The sequence below is a fragment of the Lipomyces tetrasporus genome (genome assembly GCF_029532465.1).
Source record: "Lipomyces tetrasporus strain NRRL Y-64009 chromosome Unknown POJ06scaffold_8, whole genome shotgun sequence".
Taxonomy (NCBI): Eukaryota; Fungi; Ascomycota; class Lipomycetes; order Lipomycetales; family Lipomycetaceae; genus Lipomyces; species Lipomyces tetrasporus.
This window is the reverse complement of record NW_026611603.1, coordinates 351,497-370,327: the sequence shown is the minus strand read 5'-3', so window position 1 is coordinate 370,327 and position 18,831 is coordinate 351,497. Positions and strand designations below refer to the sequence as shown.

The following is an 18,831-nucleotide window of genomic DNA, read 5'->3' as shown; positions in this document are numbered from 1 at the left end:
TAATGGATTTACTGAGATTCTTGCAGGGTCCTCTAGTTCTGGACGCTGGCATCTGCATCGCAATATCGTGGGAGGATCTGCGTGCGCGCGACATGCGGACTTGCAGAGCCATCGAGGTCGGGGCTAATTTATGCGAGAGCTTTGGATTAGATGCCGCGTAGGATCTCTCATGATATAACCGACATCCCTTGCCTCCGATACGGTGCAATATGTATATATTGTTACGACCTCTGTGAGGCTCTGTCCAGTCCAAGGTTACTACTAAGTCCTGTTCATATTGGCGAGCAGATCCGCACAAGCTTGAGAATGAGACGGTAAAAGATTGTCTGCTTCCTTATGGTGTCCCTGAAACCTTGCTTAATTTGAAGTTGGCCATTGCACTGGTACAAGAGCATCGATGCTGACATGGAGGTGACTGCGGCAGCCCCGCGACGCGTCCATGAACGTGAATTTACAGGTTCCCCATTAGTAACATGTGCCTATTAATATATATATATATATATATGTAGCATCGCTGCTCACATAAGGCGTGTTTGAAACGGAGCATTTTACCGCAATACTGTTTAGAGATAGAGCTATCTTCTATACAACTAGCAAGGCTCTGTATCTGCCGGCCTGGTACGCCATTAGTAGAGATCAGGCAGCATGGCACCACTACCGATGCCGGAAGCGGCAGTCGACCAGTGGGACGCCCTCAGCGCCGAATTCGAGGGCATAAGCGGGTGAGCACTTTTCTTTACTCTTAAATAATATCTCTGAGACTGGCGCTCAGAATCCTGTTTTTTTTTTCCAGTTGGCGTTAGCTAACTCCGTTAGGCGCTGGCTCCGTGAGCTGCAGGACCACGGCCAGGACCTGAAATCGTCTGATCCGGCGCCAGCAAAACAGCTTCAGCGGGTTGTCGAAGACTTAACGAATACCAGCACGTCGCTCTTCCAAGCTATAATAGCGCTGCAGAAACAGCGGCTCGAAAACCAGCGGCAGTACTCGGCGTGGTATGAGGACTATAAGCGGGAGCGGACACGGATATCTGAGCTCGCGAGCGAACTGGACGAGGAATCTATGCGCGAGCGGGAGAAGCGCAAAGCGGCAGAGGAACAGCTTGTTAAAGCACGCGAGGACGAAGCACGGCACCGGTGGATGTTGGAGGAAAGTAGGCGGGAGCTGCAGGTGGCCCGACTGGAATGCCGGAGAGCGTGGGCCGAAGTCGCCAGGCTGGAAGAGCAAAATCGGAGGTTGGCTGAGCACCAGCAGCGGCAAAGTACCGCTATCCTGAGCTCACCCACTGTAGGCTCATCGCCTCTGAGGACAGTCCAGGCTGTGCCGCCGTCGCCGTTGTCGTCCCACGACAAGGGCAAGCGCGTTTTTCACGAGGCCAGCTACGAGGATTTGTCCGTCCAGAGGGATCCGTACGAGCTCGAGCTTCCAGAGGAGGAAACTTCCTCCATCGGAGATATAGAAATTGCAGACTCGGATCTCCAGAAAAGGCTCCAGGTGCTCGAAATGCAGTACTGGGCCCAACGTGCCCAAGAACAGATTCCCCCAAGCGAGGCCGCCGCAGGACCGTCGATGTTTTCATATCCAACCGCGACCCCGCCATCGTCTCAACAACCCGAACAGAGCAGTCCCTCGTCGAGTCGAGGGCGCGGCAGAGTCAGATCCAGACGGAGTGTAGGCGACGACGGCGGCGTTTTCTAGCTGCGCGCACCGGTGCGGCATTCTCGGTTCATTGTTGTATTCATTCATGGTGGCATTTCGGAGCATGGTTATTTTAGATTGCACTGTTTAATTTATTAATAGATATTAGTTACTACAATTACAAATGTTATCGATACATTGTCGTCCAAAACTCTACAAGTACAACCTATATTCCAATCCACTCCCAGATCCGCATGATCTCACCATGAACCTCCATCTGTCGGCTTCGCACGTTCGTATTAGCCTCCACCTGCTTCTGCACACTGTCCCACACTTGACGGCGCTCGCCGGCATCGTACGTGTCGACCAGCAAGTTATCCTTCAGCTGAGACATGATCACGTATCGCGCAGTGCTTCCGGACTGATCGCTATCACTCCGCTGTTGCTGTTCCGAAAGCACTGTCATACTCCGCCGAACAAGATCCCGCACTTTAGCTTGTCTCTCGCGATACTTTGACGATGACCGATACAAGACCAGCGTCGAGAGCGCGAGTACCAGCGTGCCAACCAACTTACCCTTGTTGGCGCTAACGACCGCACCCAATTCAGTCTTGACCATGCATGTGAAGGGAAACTCAGACGGCGACGTCGATCCAAGCCTCTCGCCTGCGTCCCTGCGATCGTTAGCATCTTGCACGCACACGCGAGAAAAAAAAATAACGTACACATCAACTCGGTAGACCTCCTCCTGCTCAACTAGATCCTTAAACGCCAATTCCCATAGCTCGCCGAAAGCGTCGTCGGAAAGCGATGGCGATTTCATACTGTACAGCTTTGCTCGCAAGTCTCCCACGGCCACAGTAGGATCGTTCTTGCCCATTCCTCCGCTGCCGCACTGCACGTCCGCGTACCGCTTTCTCAACAGCTGAAGACTTTCCTCCAGGAGGACTTTCGCTCGCTGCAACTTTTCTGTGTCCGGTACGCATTTAGGAGCAAATGGCAGCATACCACCAAGCGACAAAACGCTGGGAACGTACACATAGTCCGGCTCACATTTAGCGTGGAAATTGGAATAGCAAACAGCATGAGATGGACACGGCGTACAATTTGGCCCAATGCTTTGGCGCCAACTGTGTTCTGAGAAATCCGGCACGTACCTGCCTAGTCCTTCAACTTCGCAGTACCCAACCTTGAACTTTTCATTTCGCCACCACATCAAATACGAAACTCCAAGCAGCACTATGATCCATGTCACGAAACTCTTGACTGGAAAGGCAAATGGAGGTGCGGCATGATACCCAGCCAGTTCTCCGGCATGTACCTCCATTTCCTCAGGCGTTTCGACCTCATACCCTTCGCTCTCAATAATCGACGGTTCTCCTTCGGGATACTGCGGCTCATTTGGAAGAAACAGCTCAGACGAAAATTTAACCGGTGTGCCATATTCTGATTCGCCGTTCGGACTTGATTGTGCCTTGAGCGCTATCGGTGCCCTCGGCGAGGCTCGCTTTGGTGAGGCCGGCTGAGGTGCTGCCGTCGCAATATACTTTGGCGGGGCGGCGCCCTAGAGTATGTCAGTCTGCAACCACAGTACATCAAACACAGTTCAGCGTCAATGCTATACCTCATTCTTAACGCTAGCAAGCGAACTTTTCTTTCGGCTGCTCTTTGGGCTGGTCCGCGTTCGCGGTGTTTGGAACGGATTTTCAGAAGAGAACGGCGACCCCCCTTCCTCGACCTTTATTTTGTCCTACACTAAATTAGACCAATCCCAGGACCCTTAAATCCAATGAAACAGGCGCATCTTTACATTCTCATCCGTGACTTTAGGCTTCTCATTTTCAGACTTGACCTCTAATTTCGGAGTCTCGGTCGCAGCCGTTGTTTTTCGTCGCGACCCGCGAGGAGTTTGCGAACGAATTGTGGTCGACTTTCTCGCGGTACTCTTCCTCGCGCTTCTCGGTGGTTCCGACGCCGGCAACGAGCTGGTTATGCTCTGCGCACAATGTCAACAATCCATCAACGCAAACACCGACGAAAATCCCGCCAAATACACAAATAAACTTACTGCATCTAGTATGTCGGGCACCGCACGGCCCGAATCTTCTTTGGCTGCGAGCAAGTTCGCCGAATTAGGACTAATATGCTCCTTGAATAGCTCCACTAACTCAGCTTTCTTCGCTGACGACGGGAAGGGGACATCGTGCATAAGCAACACGCGTCGCAAATCCGGCACCCGGAGCTTCGCGGGATCGAAACCTGCAAATTAGTAGTCGAACATTGATAGAAAACCAATGTACATGCAATCCGTACCTGGTTCTAGATATGAGAGATCATCCATTTTGGAGTTGGGTGACTGGCATTCATTGACATTGCCCAAAAACATGAAGCAAAACATAACAAGTCATTCACATTGAACCCGATATGCAACACGTGACTAAGGTAACCCTGACCCTAGAAATCACTCATTACGTCATAGTTTACATTGTGGGCATGACTGTCGATCAAGCAACCAGCCAGAAGTGGCAATTCCTTATAAACTTCGCAACCCAATACACAAAACTTAGTAGTGATAGTACATATTGTCACAGAACAACACTGAATAGAATACACACAGAAACGCGCGCGCCCACGTACCGATAGACGAAATTGCATAACCATTTATTTAACCCCAGCGGTCTTGACTACCGTTTTCAAGACACATGACATGATGGAATTTATCGTAATCGTTCCAGTATATATATATATATGTCTCTCCAAAAAGGATGAGACTTCTAAAATTCTGCAAAACCAACTCCTGCAGCTCTTCCAGACTAAGAAAACCTATATAGAAAGTATCCGAACTTATTCTGTACCATTAATGTGTGCCGAGCTTGCACTCCGTGAGTTTACAGCAGCATACGGTGAGTCGTTCTGTCGACCGACCATTAGCGTAGGCGCCTGTGGTAAACGCTGCCCTCTCCGTCCAGCACTGACACCGGCTAATTCAAAGTCGGGATTGCCGCGCAAGACCACGTCGGATCTATCCGGCCTGCTTTGAGGCAGGGGTACGTTCGGCGGTTGTTGATAGTACCGAGGATTAACGCCTCGTTGACTGACCGAAGTGAAATTTGATACGACAGATCCATCGGGCGACTGGGGTGGAGCTGGAGCATACTGCTGCTGCTGTTGTCCCCGGTACTCAGGCGGATGTGCCTGCCGAGGTACGTACGAGCCGTTCCGCGCAGGGCCCTGTGGAGACGGCATCACAACACGAGGGTTCTGTCGCTGGTAGTAGCCCTGGCCACTTGCATTACGAGGAGGAGGTAGAAACTCGGAATACAGCCCGCGAGCCGAAGGCGACGAGGTCGGCGAGATAGGCGACACCGTCTGAGTATAAGCAGTATTGGTGGAGCTCACAACTTCATCGGCATACTGTGGATCGACGTCGTCATAGTATTCAGAGGTGTTGCCGTTGCGCCGCCGACGACCGGGTTGTTCTTGTTCTTCCATTCGATCTTGGCCAGAGATGTCTTCGTCACGCCAGGCCTGCCGAGGAGGAACATATTCGGCATTGACGACACTAGTTATCCCAGGCGTTTCGGTGCGTCGCGGAAATGGATTCCGCTGTTCGTCTTCGCCAACTGTAGATACATCTCCATTGACTGGTGTACCTGCCGTAGGAATTTCATGAGCAGTAGGATATTCCCCTGAATCATGAAGAGTAGTCTCTCCAGTCACATGTCCAGAATCGGGACCGTTCGGCGAGACATCGTTAGCAACAGGCTCGGAGCGAGCGATAACATCTGGCTCGCTTGGTCGGCGATCGATGGCAGACCCAGCCGGTGGAAGCACTACCGGATGCGCCGGTCGCTGTCGAGGAGTTCGAGGACGAGCAGTACGTAGATGCTTATCACGCGGATATTCGGAGTATGGATTGGTTACCACGCCAGGCTGTGGGTACCCGTGTGATCCAGGGCCATGATTGTAGTTTGAAGGAGCTGTGTAAGGATCAAAAGCCTGGCCGTTACGCGGGTCATATCTGTGCTGTTGCGGACCCGGTCGAGGAGAGGCCGAATTGTTGAATCTGGTGTATTCAGCGGCCGGTGGCCTATAACCATTGCCATCACGAGGATTCGCACGAGTATGATCATAGCGCGTATGAGGGGGACTGTCGTAGTCGGAGATCGCATTGGGTTCACCGTTTAAAGTGCCAGAATTGTCACGGGTAAGAGTGGAGTCTTCATCCTCATCAGAGTCTGGCTTGGCAACTTTACCCTCGGCATCGTCGTAAATTAGGACCTCTCGATCATGATCAGCGACTTCGTACGTGCCGACTGCCTGCGGATTAGTACCGGGCGGGTAGAATGGCATCTGATTGAGGCGCATTGAGTTCGGGCCCTCTTCCGGACTTTCAAATATACGCTTCCGCATAGCTTTGCGTGACGACAGCGTACGCCGCATTGTACACAGGATAAGCGAACATACTGCGATAATAACGGTGGCAGCCAAAACGATCCATCCTCCCCAGGCCAGGTGCGGGATGAACAAGAGGATGTCGACAAGGAAGGCGAGTAGCGCGAGAATGAATGTCGGCAGGCAAAAAATAAGGAGGAAGAACAAATACCGAGGCGAGTTGGCGGGACCGTGAAAATGAGCGATGAGAGATAGGACCAGAAGAATGAGCGTGAATCCTGCGGCGATTGGATGGACGATGAGCAGGTTGGTGAGGGAATGGCGAGCGTTTGACGGCAGAGAGAAGTCGTTGCCTTCACCGCTCACGATCGAGTCTAATCCTCATGTCAGCCTGGCTGCAAATAGTATATACACATATATCACATACTCGGGTAACCGATGCGGACTGCGCTACAGCCTTCTGGGGTGCATATGCCAAACACCCCGAACTTGACGCTTTCGTACGTCGCGAGCGTAATAGACTCCACGATGGGCACTGAAATGACTGCCACTAGCTGGAGGCCGAAAGCGATTGTGAGCAGCACGCACAGAGGCGTCGCAGCACGCGGCAATATGGCCATCTGTTCTGATTCGCGGGCGAGATTAGGATTCGAGTGGGGACGACAGCCGGACGAAGAACAGTTGAGGGAGGAAGAGACCGTGTGGTGATAGACGACCTGCAGGCGAAGCAGTGTGTAAAGACGTGGCCCAAGGCTGACTCATCCACCCACGCATGCAATAGTCAGCATACAATCAGGAGCTGACTCAGCACAGGGCTCAGTGGCGGTGCAGTACTTGACAATACCTATTATTATCGGCGCTCTCTAAGTATAGCACAGTCTAGGTGGTCATTGCTGTGTGGCGTATATTGTTTCGGCGACTTTCTAAGTCAAGCATCGACATATATTATCATTATTATTTGTATGCGATAACCGCTCGAGCAGCTGGGCTGTTTCAGATAAGGTTCAGTTTGCGTCGCCAGGGGCGCATCTCGGATTAGACGCGTCGCTTTCGCGCCACTCTCTATCGCCCCCGTCTGGCCGAGTTTCTAAGTTTGACCTCTCACGATAACAATAATTGGACCTCAGTCTTGAATGTAGTAATTTGAATCATATATATACAAGCCGGAGAATAAACTGCTATATACACATACACAATTGCCAATCATACATTGTCTATGACCATGAATTCTTGCTCTAAGATGTAAACGCTTCGTCCTGAATCTGGATCCCAAAATTCTTCTTCGCTATGCCTTTCATTTGTCTCTCCAGCAAGTCCTCAAACCCCTCGTTGTCGCGTCGCAGCACAATCTGCCGGATCTTGGTGACCCAGAACCCGATATCTGACAAGCCGACAACAAACTTAAACACAAGATGATTAGTCCACGCCATGACCCGTTGTCTGAATGTGAGATTTGGAAGCATAGCAAGCGACCGGGAAGCCCAATTTGCCAGAATCTTGATACGATTAACGGGCGATCCCATGAGTTGATTACATCCCTGCACCTGCACATGGACTTTGTCAGCATTGTCTGTTGTGCACGCACTCAAGATATAGACTACTCACAATTCTCATGTTACGTCCAAGGAAAATCAATTCCAACGGCATCTTATTCGTGTCCTGAATAAACTGCTTAAACTGATCTTTCATGCGCGTCTGCATCTCATAGTCCTGGTGCTCTCTCGACCCTTGCGGAGACTCCCCACCTGTAGATTCTGGCCGTCGATCCGGTCTAACTCCTCCCGACTTGTATGGTCGCAACAGCGTAGCAGACGCAAATAGCTCTGGCGAACCTATGCCCCACGATATGGCAATGTCGCGAATGGCTTTGTCGTTAAACACGAACATGTTTTTCCATAGGTCACAATACTGCTGTCTGAATTCGGGGGATTCGTAAATATACAGCCCGTGGTCAATCAGCACTAATTGCAGTCTTCCATCCTGCCAGCGGACAATCTGGTTACCAACGTGTGGATCGCAGTGAACGACACCCCAGTTAAATATCTGAGCTGCAAACAAGTTGATCATGGTATCCATGATCTGCGTCTTGCTGTATCCTGCCCGGTCCAGTTCCTCTCTATTAGTCAAGCTCACTCCGTCAATCCACTCCGTCGTGAGAACATGCCGACTCGTAAAACTATGGTATACTTTAGGTATATACACGCGGTTCCGAAGCGATGGCTCCGCCTGCAAAGCCGCGTTCATGTTTTCCGCATTCTGGGCCTCGTTCTGAAAGTCGATCTCGGTTAGGAGCCGGTTGCAGGTATAGTCAACAGTAAAATAGACCGGAATATCAAAAATAAATCGATCATAAATATACATCACCAATCTGCACTTGTTAGTTTATGCTTACATAGCCACTCATCGAAAAATCATACCTATATGCGCCCAAGTCCCAATTGACCTGCTTCTCAATCTTTGGATGCTGGATCTTCACAGCAACCCACTCGCCAGTCTTCAATTGCGCCTTATGAACTTGTGCGACGCTTGCGCTCGCAACAGCGCGATGATCTATATATCTAAACACTTCATCTGGTCGCTTTCCAAAGTCTTTAGTAAATAGCTTCTCCAGTTCCGACCACGGATCCTGGGGCGCCATGTCAAATAGTTGCGCAAACTTCCGCTGGAACACGGGCGGTAACACCGCAGCTTGCATAGCAAGCGCCTGGCCCATCTTGATATACAGTCCACTAAAATCACTGTCAGCACAACTCCACCGGTGTCAGTCAGTTCATAACCATACCCATTTGATGCAATGAGATTGTAAACTCGATCAGCCACCCGCGCATGCAATGCATCGATATCTCTTCCCTCGTTGAAATTCAGCTTGTAATCCGCCGCAACAATGCTTAGCACGATAACACACTTTATGTTTCTATAAAGCGACGACTCGTTGGTATAATAATCTTGAGCAAAAACGAGCCCGACTACCGCCCCAGTCCACATCAGTCGTCGCTGCCACCGTCCCCATGGCATGCGGGGTTTGACTCGCGGCGGTTTTAGATCGGTTGGCGGGACGGCTGTGATCCGACTGAACTGTTCGCGAGTAGGCGGAATAGTCGCGATACGCCGTAGCTGAAGTCGCGACGAACCTGTGGTGTGCAAAAATGGCAATAGCTCTGGCGACAGTCGACAGGATCTCGTGGCCAGTCGGCGACCGATGCTCCCATTACTCATTCCGCGGCCACGCTTGGTCATTAACAAAGAGTCCAATAATCTAAGTGAGCACATTCTAGTTGCGCAACATATTTTTCTTTGTCGATCGGAAATCAGCAGTGTAGTGTACTCTGGTTACGACTCCAGATCTTCGGTTGGGAACCCAAGTGCCACTTACCCGGACCTTGTCAGCTGTCAGCATTAAGGATTTCGCACTAAGCAATGCCCAGGCCCGATGATAAGATAACTTTGTACTGTGCAGCTCAAACTTGCTTAAATTAATTAGATTTTGTGGAAATGGAACAGACACAAACGCAAAATCAGGGAGCAATCACATCATGGATTGGAGATGCAGACAAAAGCGGTGATAACTGCTTTGGTGAGCAGGGAGAAGCCCTAACCCAATGCTACCAGTTAAGGCACAATGACGTAATTTGTGTTTTAGCCGCCCGGGATTGTCCAACGAAAAAACGATGATGGGCCCCTGGCAACAACCAACCTAAACTACTATCGCGACGAGTCCGCTTCTGATATATACGCCCAACAAGGACTTCGCGTATATTTACCCACATATAGATATCGGCATGCCTCACGTTTCTCAACTACGGAAATGAACGCCGGGTCGACTTCCGACGGCTCCGGTTGCGAATCGCTTAGCGCCGCCTGTCCCTCTGATACGACTACGACTGCAATGAGCGTTGAAATGCAGTCTTCGGCACCGCCAAAGTCGCAGGACGCGACAGTCCTATCCAATCGCAAGCAATTGTCAGACACAAATGGCGGCACGAAAATTCATTCCAGCAAAGAAAACCCGAATCTATCCGAAAGGACTCAACGCGATGATGATGATGATGATGATGATGATGATGATGATGACGACGACGACGTCGTAGACTATCTCCACCTGAAGTGGACGACCATGGCTTCGAGCTTTCCTCTGGTAGCGGCCGCGCTTGGGCCAGTGTCAAATTTGTTCTCGATTATCGCGTTGGTCGAATCCTGGGTATTTCAGCTGAATGACGGCCAATTTGCTTTCTATAAAGATCCCGCATGGCTTCTTGCATTGAATGCGGTATCCTTGGCCTTCGGTGTTCTTGCAAACTTATCTCTGCTTGCGAACTTTACTGGACGAGTGAAGTACAATCTTTCACAAGCGGTATCTATCGCCTCGTTTTATATTGGCAGCATAATATTGCTGGCGTTGATCGGCGCACGATATCGCGGATATATGTCAATGGTAAATTCCGGCCTCGATGTTCAGTTTTCACAAGGCTACTGGAGCGCGTATGTCATTTATTCACTCTTCTTTGTCGACCGCTCAATTGACAATTGGTTTAGAGTCATCACCGCTGTGCTGTATTTTCTGTGCGGGTTCGTGTTGACATGGAATGAGATTGGACACCTCAGAGGTTACTATCCTGCGAGTTTCATACTGTCACCATCGCAAAGAAGTTTGATGCTTCAGATCTTATGTATCACAATATGGCTTGCTGGGTAAGTTCGTTCGTCTTGATTGTCCATATCACGGTTAACACTCGGTCAGTGGAGGAGGTGTATACTCTCGCATCCAAGGCTACTCGTACGGGGACGCCGTCTACTACTGTGACGTAACTATTCTCACGATCGGTCTCGGCGATCTTCATCCCACTGACGACCTCAGCCGCGCAATTATCCTTCCATACGCGCTCATTGGCATCCTCATCCTCGGTCTCGTGATCACCAATTTCCGCTCGCTTGTCATCTCTTCGTCACGGGAAAAGCAAGCACTCAACCGCGTCGAGCGACTGCGAATCCGTCATTTGAAGCGTGGAGACTCTGACGAATTTTCACCGACGGACAAAGAGTCTTTCGATCTTATGCGGCACATCCACCACTCGGCAAAAAAGCGGGATATGTGGAACGTGTTTGCCGCCAGCGTTATCGTATTCTCCATTTTCTGGCTCATTGGCGCTCTCGTCTTTGCTGAATTAGAAGACTGGGAATACTTCCACGGTATCTATTTCTGCAGTCTAGCTCTCCTGACAATCGGATATGGTGATTTTGCGCCGACTCGTCCTGGAACGAGGGCCTTTTTTGTGCTGTGGTCGCTGGCCGCCATACCGCTTATGACCATTTTGATCTCAAGTATGTGCGACACCATCATCGCTTCTTTCGTTTACGTGACGAATAAACTTGGCGATCTGACCCTGAGAAATGTTTCGTCGGACTCGACTGCTGATTTATCGCAAATGATTCTACGCAAGATGACGACTGATTTGGAGTCGCGTGGACAATACAAGCCGCCGTCTGACTCAAGCAACGGATCGCGGACTTTGAACCGGAACGATAACCTTGACAACAGTGAAGTGGACAGGGAGCTGCTGCTGGTTGATGCGATACAAGGGATCCTTACTGATCTGCATGAAAATCGAAATAAAAAATACTCGTACGAGGAGTGGACTATGTTGGCGCAGACGTTGGATACGCAGTTTGACTGGCTGGGTCCAAATTCGCCGATCCGGTTCCCTGTTGATGAACCAACTCTTCTTCTACGTCTGTACTGGAATTCGTTGAAGGAGCATTTGACGAGTAGACGAATATCGCAAACGGGAGAGTCTGAGTAGCCAAACACAGAGATCAGCGTGGAAATGGACGAGAATGCTATCAATGAGAATCTTGATGCCGACTTGCGTGGATCTCGTCAGAATGAGGTTGACGATGATTTTTGTGAGAAACCTGGATAGGAACGGTAATACTTTTGATGCGTCTATTTCGCTCATTTTGTATATGTGTATTTATAGATGTTTCCATCAGACGTCCCGGACGATTTCTTAAATGAAATCCTCCAGCAAAATCCCCTGTGCCTCAGACTTTGCCAAGGCTTGCTTCGAATATCTTCGGATCCGATGGACCCCACCGGACTGTCCAGCCCGAGAAGTACTTTGGCGCTCGTGAAGGGCCAGTTTAAACAACATCATGATCGGAGACTCTGCTCCCGTGATGGCTGCCTCCGTCGAGGATGTCAGGACCAGCTCCGAAGCGGGGTGGAACTGATCCACGTAGACGACCTTCGAGAACCCATCCGTGTTAACGATTCAGGCCGCCGTGTGCAATGGACGCTCACGGCGGCCTGATGATGGAGCAAGGCATCGAGGCTGCGCTTGGAGATCGGGTTGTTCAGGTCAAGAGCTAGAAGAATTAGCGATTTTGTGATCACGTTTGTTTATGAATAGTCACGACCAATTTATCTAATATATATATTAAATACTCTGAGCATTTCCGAGGGCCGTTGCCTCTGTGGTACGGCGATTTGCACTTGAATCGGCTTAGCGTCTCTAAACTTGCGGATGTCCTGCCAAGACGATTTTATTTGCGTCCACCCTTATTCGGAATAGAATGATGTCGGAAAATTCCGGAATATAAATACAGATCGTTGTCGAGAATCAGTCTGTCTCGCGAGCATTCATATGGCCACAGCAGCTTGCAGCTTACTGCCTTCGTTTAGACGATTGAGCTCAGCAAAATCTCGGGGAAATTAATGTATTACATAACAATGAGAAGAGCACAAGAGCAATGCAGCAATCGCATTTTCGCGGACTAGGTAGAAGCCAGAAAGCAATTTGATGCAGCTAGAACCAATAGAACCAATACTGTCAAGAACTGACCCAGCAGCTTAGGGGTACTAAGAATACTTAAAAGAATGTATAGTGATTTCAACACATGGAAGAATGCCCTCGCACAGAGTCCCAATCGGACCTGGGTTTTCCGCCTATCTTGATTTCCTCACACTTTCAACTATGCCTATTGCGGGAATAAGTTGGATTAATAGAAAATTTATATGAATCTGTCAAAGCTAAGCTACATGATGACCAACTGTTGCGTTCAGGTAATCAACGTATCGCAGACGACCCGTGTCCGCCACCGCATCCCTTATCCTGTCATGTAGCTTAACGAAATTGAATCGGACTTCCCTGTCCTCTACATGCATCAATGATAACTCCTCCATGGGCAGAAAATAACTGTACCACAGGCCAACCCAATGCGTTGGTAGTCAGTCACGTTGTCAGCTAACTCCAGGGTTAGATCCTACATTATCGCGTTTAGTTGAACTATCGCTCAGGTGCTACATGATCAACTTACAGTCGCAGAAACACAGACAATATCACTGAAATCAGGTGTAGCCCTGTATACGGAAACTCTACCCGTAAGAGAATTTACCCAATTGTGGTCGCGATAAATTAAGGGCGACCCGAGATTGACAGCATCCATTCTATTTTGAAACATGGCAGCAGTAGCGGCGGCAACTTCTTCGTCAATACCCGTATATGGGCCAACAATGCCAGGTGGCGGCATATGATATTTGAGTGTCTCATCTAGACAGATGCCGATGCAGACTCTTACCTCATTCCTCAAACCGAGAAGCCACATTCGTGCATCTCGTTCAAGCTTCCCCATAGTCTCCGACACCCCAACCTCGAGTACCATTGTCATTAGCAGGTATATTTGTTATCATTGAGCTATAAATGAATGCGCCATCAGAAGCCTTCGACGATTGACCGCAATGTCCCATAAAACCACTTCGCGTATGTCCTGTTGTAAACGTGGCCCGCGACTGCAGACCGAGAGGAATGCTCTGCTGAATCTCAGACAAGAAGAAGAACGCAATTGTTTGGGGAGCCGCACTATGCGGAAACATGTGGATGACTACTTCTTGACCCGGCGCATAATACTGAATCCGTGGCCAGCTTTTCCACCTATCGGTTAGCGACGCATACGCATTGTCAAAACAGTGCGCATTACATATCACTGTGCACATACAAATTCAATACAGTACCTCTGATCATCACCAACTTTCGTAATCAGTTCCTCAAATTGAGGACAAGTCATTTTGCCAACATATCGCCTGCGTGACGCCTCTTTGATGAAATCTAGAGCCTCATCTACTGCTGTCGAACCCATTGCTCGGACGCTTTCTCCTTCGCAGTCGACCGTAAGAGAGGACCGGGCCATCGATCACTACTCCCGCCTTTAACAGTGGGCTTGACAACTGCTCATCATTATCAACACGTGCTTTACATAATCCCCAAGGTGCAGATCGTGTCTTTTATCGGTCTTGGCCACACACGGAATTCATGGTGAAGGCGCCCAAAGAGCAACCTTTGCGAGGGTCCAGATTCTGACCATAGCGTATCTAAATGGTTATGGTTACGAGCACAGTCTCGGAACCATGTTTGTTTACTACTCAGAATTATAATGACGTAGCATATTCATGTCGGTGGCAGGGCTTGGGTTGTACGTTAGTTCACCAGACAAACATCAAGACCTGGCTTGGATATCCTTAACTGCTATAATTAATTAAAGGGTCGGATATCTGAACACATTAGTCTACCGTCCGTGCCCTGAAAATGATGTTGGATCCGACAGTGACATCGACACCAAAGAATGTGTCGAGCGCTCCTCTGGTTGGCAGCAACTGGGGAGGGGCGTTTTGCTGCAAAATCAAAATCGCATTTTTTTGCTGCAAAATTTGCCGCCAAATTCGAAGAATTTTGCATATCCCATGAGAGTTTAGAGTGGGTTTTTGCAACGGCTTTGCGTGTGATCAGAGCGCGCATGTTGGAGCTCGGGATACAGAACTAGCAGAACCATCTGTGGATATTGCTGCAGTGACAGAGCAGAACAATGCAGGTCTATATGACCCCCTCTCTCATGAAGATATGCCAACAATGGATGACATAGACCACTCTGGGCAGGGTCCAACACAAGAACGACGGCGCGGACGTGTCAGGATTCAAGGGGCTTGTGTCGCTCGTCCTCTCACTAGAGCCACCGACTCTGCGGCTCTCTTGCTCATTCTCTTGTGCACTGGAACCCCTAACGTCTGGCCAGTAACAAGCTCCGGATCGTGGATCCGACAGACACCTGATTAGGTGCGAAGGTTCTCCATGTGGCAAGTTGCCAGTGCTCCGGGCATTGACTGCAGACAGCCTCTATCTACACTCAATCATTGAAGAATGTTGAAATTTGAGGGTCGTGGTGCCAGCTAAATGGTGTGGGTCATGTGACGCTACGTCATGTTAGCTAGTTGCATCGACGACGGCCGAGTTTTCACTGAGGCAGGTGGTTGACACTCATTTTCGGACTCTCAGTTGGGGACACTAAATACAACCTAAACATGGAGTTTTTGGACTCCGCCTCAACGATCCTGTCGACCATTTCCGCGCTTACCAAACTACAAAGAATTCAACCAGGCTAAGCATGACTTAGAGGAAGCATGGAAGGGCAACGAGTTGCTCCGAGAAGCGTTGGCTCAAGCCTGATGAAAGAGACGGATTCTACTCGTCGGTTAACTATATCTTTGCTCACCAGCAATCCTAGATTAGTGGTGCGCCCTTACAGGACAACAGTGGGACTGATACGAACAGCGAGGGCAACAACAGTTTGTACGAGCGCTTGACAGACACCCATGGCCTTCTGGACAGCTCTTCGGACAGCTGGAATAGTGACGATGGCACAGATGCAAGTGGGGACCCAGAGGATGGCGGCGTGACAAACGCTGATGAGAATCCGGTTCCGGTCCATCTTGGTACGCGGTCACTGAGTCAATCCCTTGAGACTGGACACAGATTGAACATTCAATCATCCAGAGACTCAACAACCCCTTCTCTAGTTCACACTTCCACTTGCGCATTTACATTTGCAACAGAACTCCAGTGTCGAAAAGCTCGTGTTCCTCTACGCCAATGAGGCTGTTGAAGGGCTCGGGCTAAACGAGGTCAATTTTGAGGACGAACCGGAGCCAGGGTGAAATAATGAAGAGCAGGGACCGGAACTTGATGAGGCCGAACAGATAGATGTAGTGTCCGTTGAAGAGTTGCTTTTGTAATATTTTTTTAGTAATACATCCTTTATTTCTTTCCTCACAATGTAAATAGCATTCAAATAGCATTTTGTGCAAAATTTTCGCAGCATTGTCCATCCCTAGCAGCAACATCAACACTAACGTGGGCATTTCGTTGAAAGCAAAGATGGGCCGGAACGAATGTCTGGATTTCAGATGGTGCCACTCTACATTACCTGTGTCAGCGGCGGCTTGACCACCGATTGCAAAGCGTCCTCGCCATTCATACAGTGTCAATACAATTTTTTAAAATATTATGGTATCTAATTACTGCTGGGACGGAGTATTTGAAGCTCCGAATCAGTGTGCCCAGTGGGCAGTGGCCAGTAGCAGACCAACCAGTAAATCCGTACTCTGAGAGTCTCCCAAGTGCACTCATCCGAACCTCGAACCAAGACATGATACAAAAATTCGGCGCGTCTTGAGATAACTACCAAGTATTATGCATAACCAAGATTCATATAAATATCCTGTATATGTCATCACATTTGTCCGCGTCGCCGACTAACTCTCAGTAACTGCATTTTTTTTTTTGTTTTGTTTTGGTTGAAAAGCCAGTGAAGATGTGCTAAACGATGTCACCAACCCCGAACAACTAACCGCAGTTGCGGCCATACCAAGAAGAGAGCACAGTTCCCCGTCCGATCAACATCAGTTAAGCTTCTTTGGGCCTACTTAGTACGGCAGTGGGAGACCATGCTGGAATCGCCGTGCTGCAATTGGTTTTGTTTTTGCTTCACGGTATTGCGACTTACGCTACCGCCTTTCTGTGAGCTACTATTGTATAAAACTCATGATTGCATGAATCGTCGTCATCAGAAACCAACAAAAATTACAACGCCGTCCAAACATGACCCATTAAAATAGCCCTATTTTATAACACATCGTATCACGTCACTCGTCGGTCTTTTCTTGCTTTCCAAAGCGATGCCGAGCTTCAGCGTCCTCGCTGCGAGAACGTCGGATGTTCACATTCACGCCCGTACCGACACCTCTCTCTGGCTCATCGCCTGTGTCGTCCTCAGATTTTATGTATGTCGAGGAGGCACGGCGTTTCGGTCCGGTAGACGAGACGTGCTCAACTTCAATAGAGACTTCAGACTGGACATCGGTTGCCGGCGTGTCTGTGCCTTGGGTTGAAAATAATGGTGCATGTCGCATCAGCGGGCTCACGGGTGACTCCACACTCTCCGGCTCTTCCTGCTCTTCCTTTGTAATCGCATCTTGTTCAGACTCGTCGACCGACGGCGTGCCTTCCTCGGTCGGCACAGACTCACTCTCGTCAGTCTCTTCAGTCTCGTCAGTCACGTCCTCCGACTGATCTTCGACTTCAGCCTTGACTTTTGCTGGACCGTCCGCCACGACCGTCTTCGCCGATTGATCAAACCTCTGATCCTTGACCTCCCTGGCCATGCGCCTCAATTCATCTATCCGCCTTTCGCCCTCATCATAGCCCCCGCCGAAAATCAATCCAAACAAGGCCCAAGTGATCACGGCCGCAACCAACTCCGTACCCCAAAACACACCAACGCCGACCACAAAACTAGTAACATACCATTTCCGCATAAACCACCGAACACCAGTCCACTCGACCTCGAACACGACACGCGCGTCGTAGACTTGCACCGCAGGATCCAGCTGCACGGCCGCGAACCGCGGGATTTTGCTGTTGTTATTCAGGACCCATTCGTTTATCATACTAACTTGCAAAACGTCAGACTGCTGCTTCCACCCGCTTGCGTACGCGGGGAAGAACAGGACGGTCTCGAGAGCATCCAAAAGGTCGGATTTGTATGTCAGGATGGCTGGTCGTCGGGCCGCAAGCAGTGTGATGTCTTGGAGCACGCTGGCGACTTTTTCAGAAGTGGACGAAAGCAAAGCTAGGTTATGACGCGAGATTGTACTGCTGAGTCTGTCGACCGGGATGTCTGTCGATCGAGATATCGCCGCCAGCGGATCGGCTTCGTACAGCCGCAGAGAAAGCATGAAATTGCCAAGCTTCGTATTGTGAGGGGTCCGAGGCACAGTCAGATGAATTTCAACACTGTACGCTTGGTGCGGGAACAGTACAAGCGGATCAGGAAGCGAAGTGAACGTCGACGGACTGTCGGCGGTCCTGTTGTCATGTTAGAACCCCCAACAAGGCTCAAATTGAAGTGGGCAACACACGAGTAATCAAAGTATATTGGCATTCGCAACTCATCGTATGGAATATACGTCTGATAAAACGCGATATACGCGAGTACGGCCACCACAAACAGAGTGCTTGCAGCAATTGTTCCAAGAACCACTCGAACGTATGTCCGCAGCATCGCCTTCGTTGCCAGCAGCCGGATTGGCGCGAGCACCGGTCTCTATTCCGCACTAGTTAGACTAGCTCGAACAAACAAGTAAACTGAAATTCAAACAAGTACCAGTAAACTCTCCATTGCCGTCCAAATACGCCGAGATCAAACAAGTTGATCCCGGGCTTCGATGCTTTGTTCCCAAGAGAGAGACCCCCCTGACAGGATGTCACCAACAAAAAGTTCGCGGGGATGGCCCTAACCTGGCCGCGCTTAGTCAAAAAGAGCAAAAAAAATGAACCGACACCAGCAGGACTCGAACCTGCGCCTCGAAACGAGAAAAGATGCCGAACTTGAATGAATTCGAGTCTTTCGCCTTAACCACTCGGCCATAGTGCCTTGCACCTATTGGATGCTTGTGAAACTCATCTACAGAATTT

General features: G+C 49.7%; 7 protein-coding genes and 1 non-coding gene across 8 annotated transcripts; 2 read left to right on the top strand and 6 right to left on the bottom strand.

Annotated features, from left to right (window-relative positions):
• The first annotated feature begins 462 nt into the window (after nucleotides 1-462).
• POJ06DRAFT_257525 (uncharacterized protein) lies at nucleotides 463-1,799 on the top strand. The gene is made up of 2 exons (XM_056188156.1): nucleotides 463-722; nucleotides 817-1,799. Exons 1-2 carry the CDS (start codon nucleotides 646-648, stop codon nucleotides 1,694-1,696), a joined length of 957 nt encoding a protein of 318 aa, XP_056042069.1. The 5' UTR covers nucleotides 463-645; the 3' UTR covers nucleotides 1,697-1,799.
• On the bottom strand, nucleotides 1,800-4,008 carry POJ06DRAFT_257521 (Man1-Src1p-C-terminal domain-containing protein). Its single transcript, XM_056188155.1, has 6 exons — nucleotides 3,950-4,008; nucleotides 3,705-3,895; nucleotides 3,447-3,632; nucleotides 3,261-3,386; nucleotides 2,362-3,200; nucleotides 1,800-2,310 (listed from the first exon to the last, which is right to left on the bottom strand). The coding sequence occupies exons 1-6, from the start codon at nucleotides 3,975-3,977 to the stop codon at nucleotides 1,863-1,865; spliced, it is 1,818 nt and encodes a 605-aa protein (XP_056042068.1). The 5' UTR covers nucleotides 3,978-4,008; the 3' UTR covers nucleotides 1,800-1,862.
• On the bottom strand, nucleotides 4,009-6,712 carry POJ06DRAFT_257519 (SUR7/PalI family-domain-containing protein). Its single transcript, XM_056188154.1, has 2 exons — nucleotides 6,459-6,712; nucleotides 4,009-6,405 (listed from the first exon to the last, which is right to left on the bottom strand). Exons 1-2 carry the CDS (start codon nucleotides 6,649-6,651, stop codon nucleotides 4,481-4,483), a joined length of 2,118 nt encoding a protein of 705 aa, XP_056042067.1. The 5' UTR covers nucleotides 6,652-6,712; the 3' UTR covers nucleotides 4,009-4,480.
• A 440-nt stretch (nucleotides 6,713-7,152) lies between these two features.
• Nucleotides 7,153-9,351, bottom strand: POJ06DRAFT_257517 (ABC1 family-domain-containing protein). The gene is made up of 4 exons (XM_056188153.1): nucleotides 8,814-9,351; nucleotides 8,449-8,760; nucleotides 7,637-8,399; nucleotides 7,153-7,575 (listed from the first exon to the last, which is right to left on the bottom strand). Exons 1-4 carry the CDS (start codon nucleotides 9,299-9,301, stop codon nucleotides 7,267-7,269), a joined length of 1,872 nt encoding a protein of 623 aa, XP_056042066.1. The 5' UTR covers nucleotides 9,302-9,351; the 3' UTR covers nucleotides 7,153-7,266.
• Nucleotides 9,352-10,145: 794 nt separating this feature from the next.
• On the top strand, nucleotides 10,146-11,829 carry POJ06DRAFT_199770 (uncharacterized protein; the record flags this gene model as incomplete). The annotated part of the gene is made up of 3 exons (XM_056185164.1): nucleotides 10,146-10,510; nucleotides 10,565-10,720; nucleotides 10,770-11,829. 3 exons carry the CDS (start codon nucleotides 10,146-10,148, stop codon nucleotides 11,827-11,829), a joined length of 1,581 nt encoding a protein of 526 aa, XP_056042065.1.
• Nucleotides 11,830-13,058: 1,229 nt separating this feature from the next.
• On the bottom strand, nucleotides 13,059-13,690 carry POJ06DRAFT_282591 (uncharacterized protein; the record flags this gene model as incomplete). Its single annotated transcript, XM_056190044.1, has 3 exons — nucleotides 13,059-13,205; nucleotides 13,265-13,291; nucleotides 13,346-13,690. 3 exons carry the CDS (start codon nucleotides 13,688-13,690, stop codon nucleotides 13,059-13,061), a joined length of 519 nt encoding a protein of 172 aa, XP_056042064.1.
• Nucleotides 13,691-16,986: 3,296 nt separating this feature from the next.
• On the bottom strand, nucleotides 16,987-18,707 carry POJ06DRAFT_137710 (putative adipose-regulatory protein-domain-containing protein). The gene is made up of 3 exons (XM_056184483.1): nucleotides 18,521-18,707; nucleotides 18,276-18,460; nucleotides 16,987-18,222 (listed from the first exon to the last, which is right to left on the bottom strand). The coding sequence occupies exons 1-3, from the start codon at nucleotides 18,533-18,535 to the stop codon at nucleotides 17,001-17,003; spliced, it is 1,422 nt and encodes a 473-aa protein (XP_056042063.1). The 5' UTR covers nucleotides 18,536-18,707; the 3' UTR covers nucleotides 16,987-17,000.
• POJ06DRAFT_t63 lies at nucleotides 18,693-18,790 on the bottom strand. Its single transcript has one exon. It is a non-coding gene; the product is annotated as a tRNA-Ser (tRNA).
• Nucleotides 18,791-18,831: the final 41 nt, after the last annotated feature.

Bases quoted from the DNA above. Each gene is read 5' to 3' on its own strand.
- POJ06DRAFT_257525 (XM_056188156.1), top strand. From the start codon at position 646: ATGGCACCACTACCGATGCCGGAAGCGGCAGTCGACCAGTGGGACGCC. The intron at 723-816 runs GTGAGCACTTTT...TAACTCCGTTAG, and splicing joins GAATTCGAGGGCATAAGCGG to GCGCTGGCTCCGTGAGCTGC.
- POJ06DRAFT_257521 (XM_056188155.1), bottom strand. From the start codon at position 3,977: ATGGATGATCTCTCATATCTAGAACCAG. The intron at 3,633-3,704 runs GTAAGTTTATTT...CATTGTGCGCAG, and splicing joins TGCCCGACATACTAGATGCA to AGCATAACCAGCTCGTTGCC. The intron at 3,201-3,260 runs GTATAGCATTGA...GACATACTCTAG, and splicing joins TTGCTAGCGTTAAGAATGAG to GGCGCCGCCCCGCCAAAGTA.
- POJ06DRAFT_257519 (XM_056188154.1), bottom strand. From the start codon at position 6,651: ATGGCCATATTGCCGCGTGCTGCGACGCCTCTGTGCGTGCTGCTCACA. The intron at 6,406-6,458 runs GTATGTGATATA...CATGAGGATTAG, and splicing joins AGTCCGCATCGGTTACCCGA to ACTCGATCGTGAGCGGTGAA.
- POJ06DRAFT_257517 (XM_056188153.1), bottom strand. From the start codon at position 9,301: ATGTGCTCACTTAGATTATTGGACTCTTTGTTAATGACCAAGCGTGGC. The intron at 8,400-8,448 runs GTATGATTTTTC...TAACAAGTGCAG, and splicing joins TGGGACTTGGGCGCATATAG to ATTGGTGATGTATATTTATG. The intron at 7,576-7,636 runs GTGAGTAGTCTA...GTCCATGTGCAG, and splicing joins TTGGACGTAACATGAGAATT to GTGCAGGGATGTAATCAACT.
- POJ06DRAFT_137710 (XM_056184483.1), bottom strand. The intron at 18,223-18,275 runs GTGTGTTGCCCA...ACATGACAACAG, and splicing joins CCAATATACTTTGATTACTC to GACCGCCGACAGTCCGTCGA.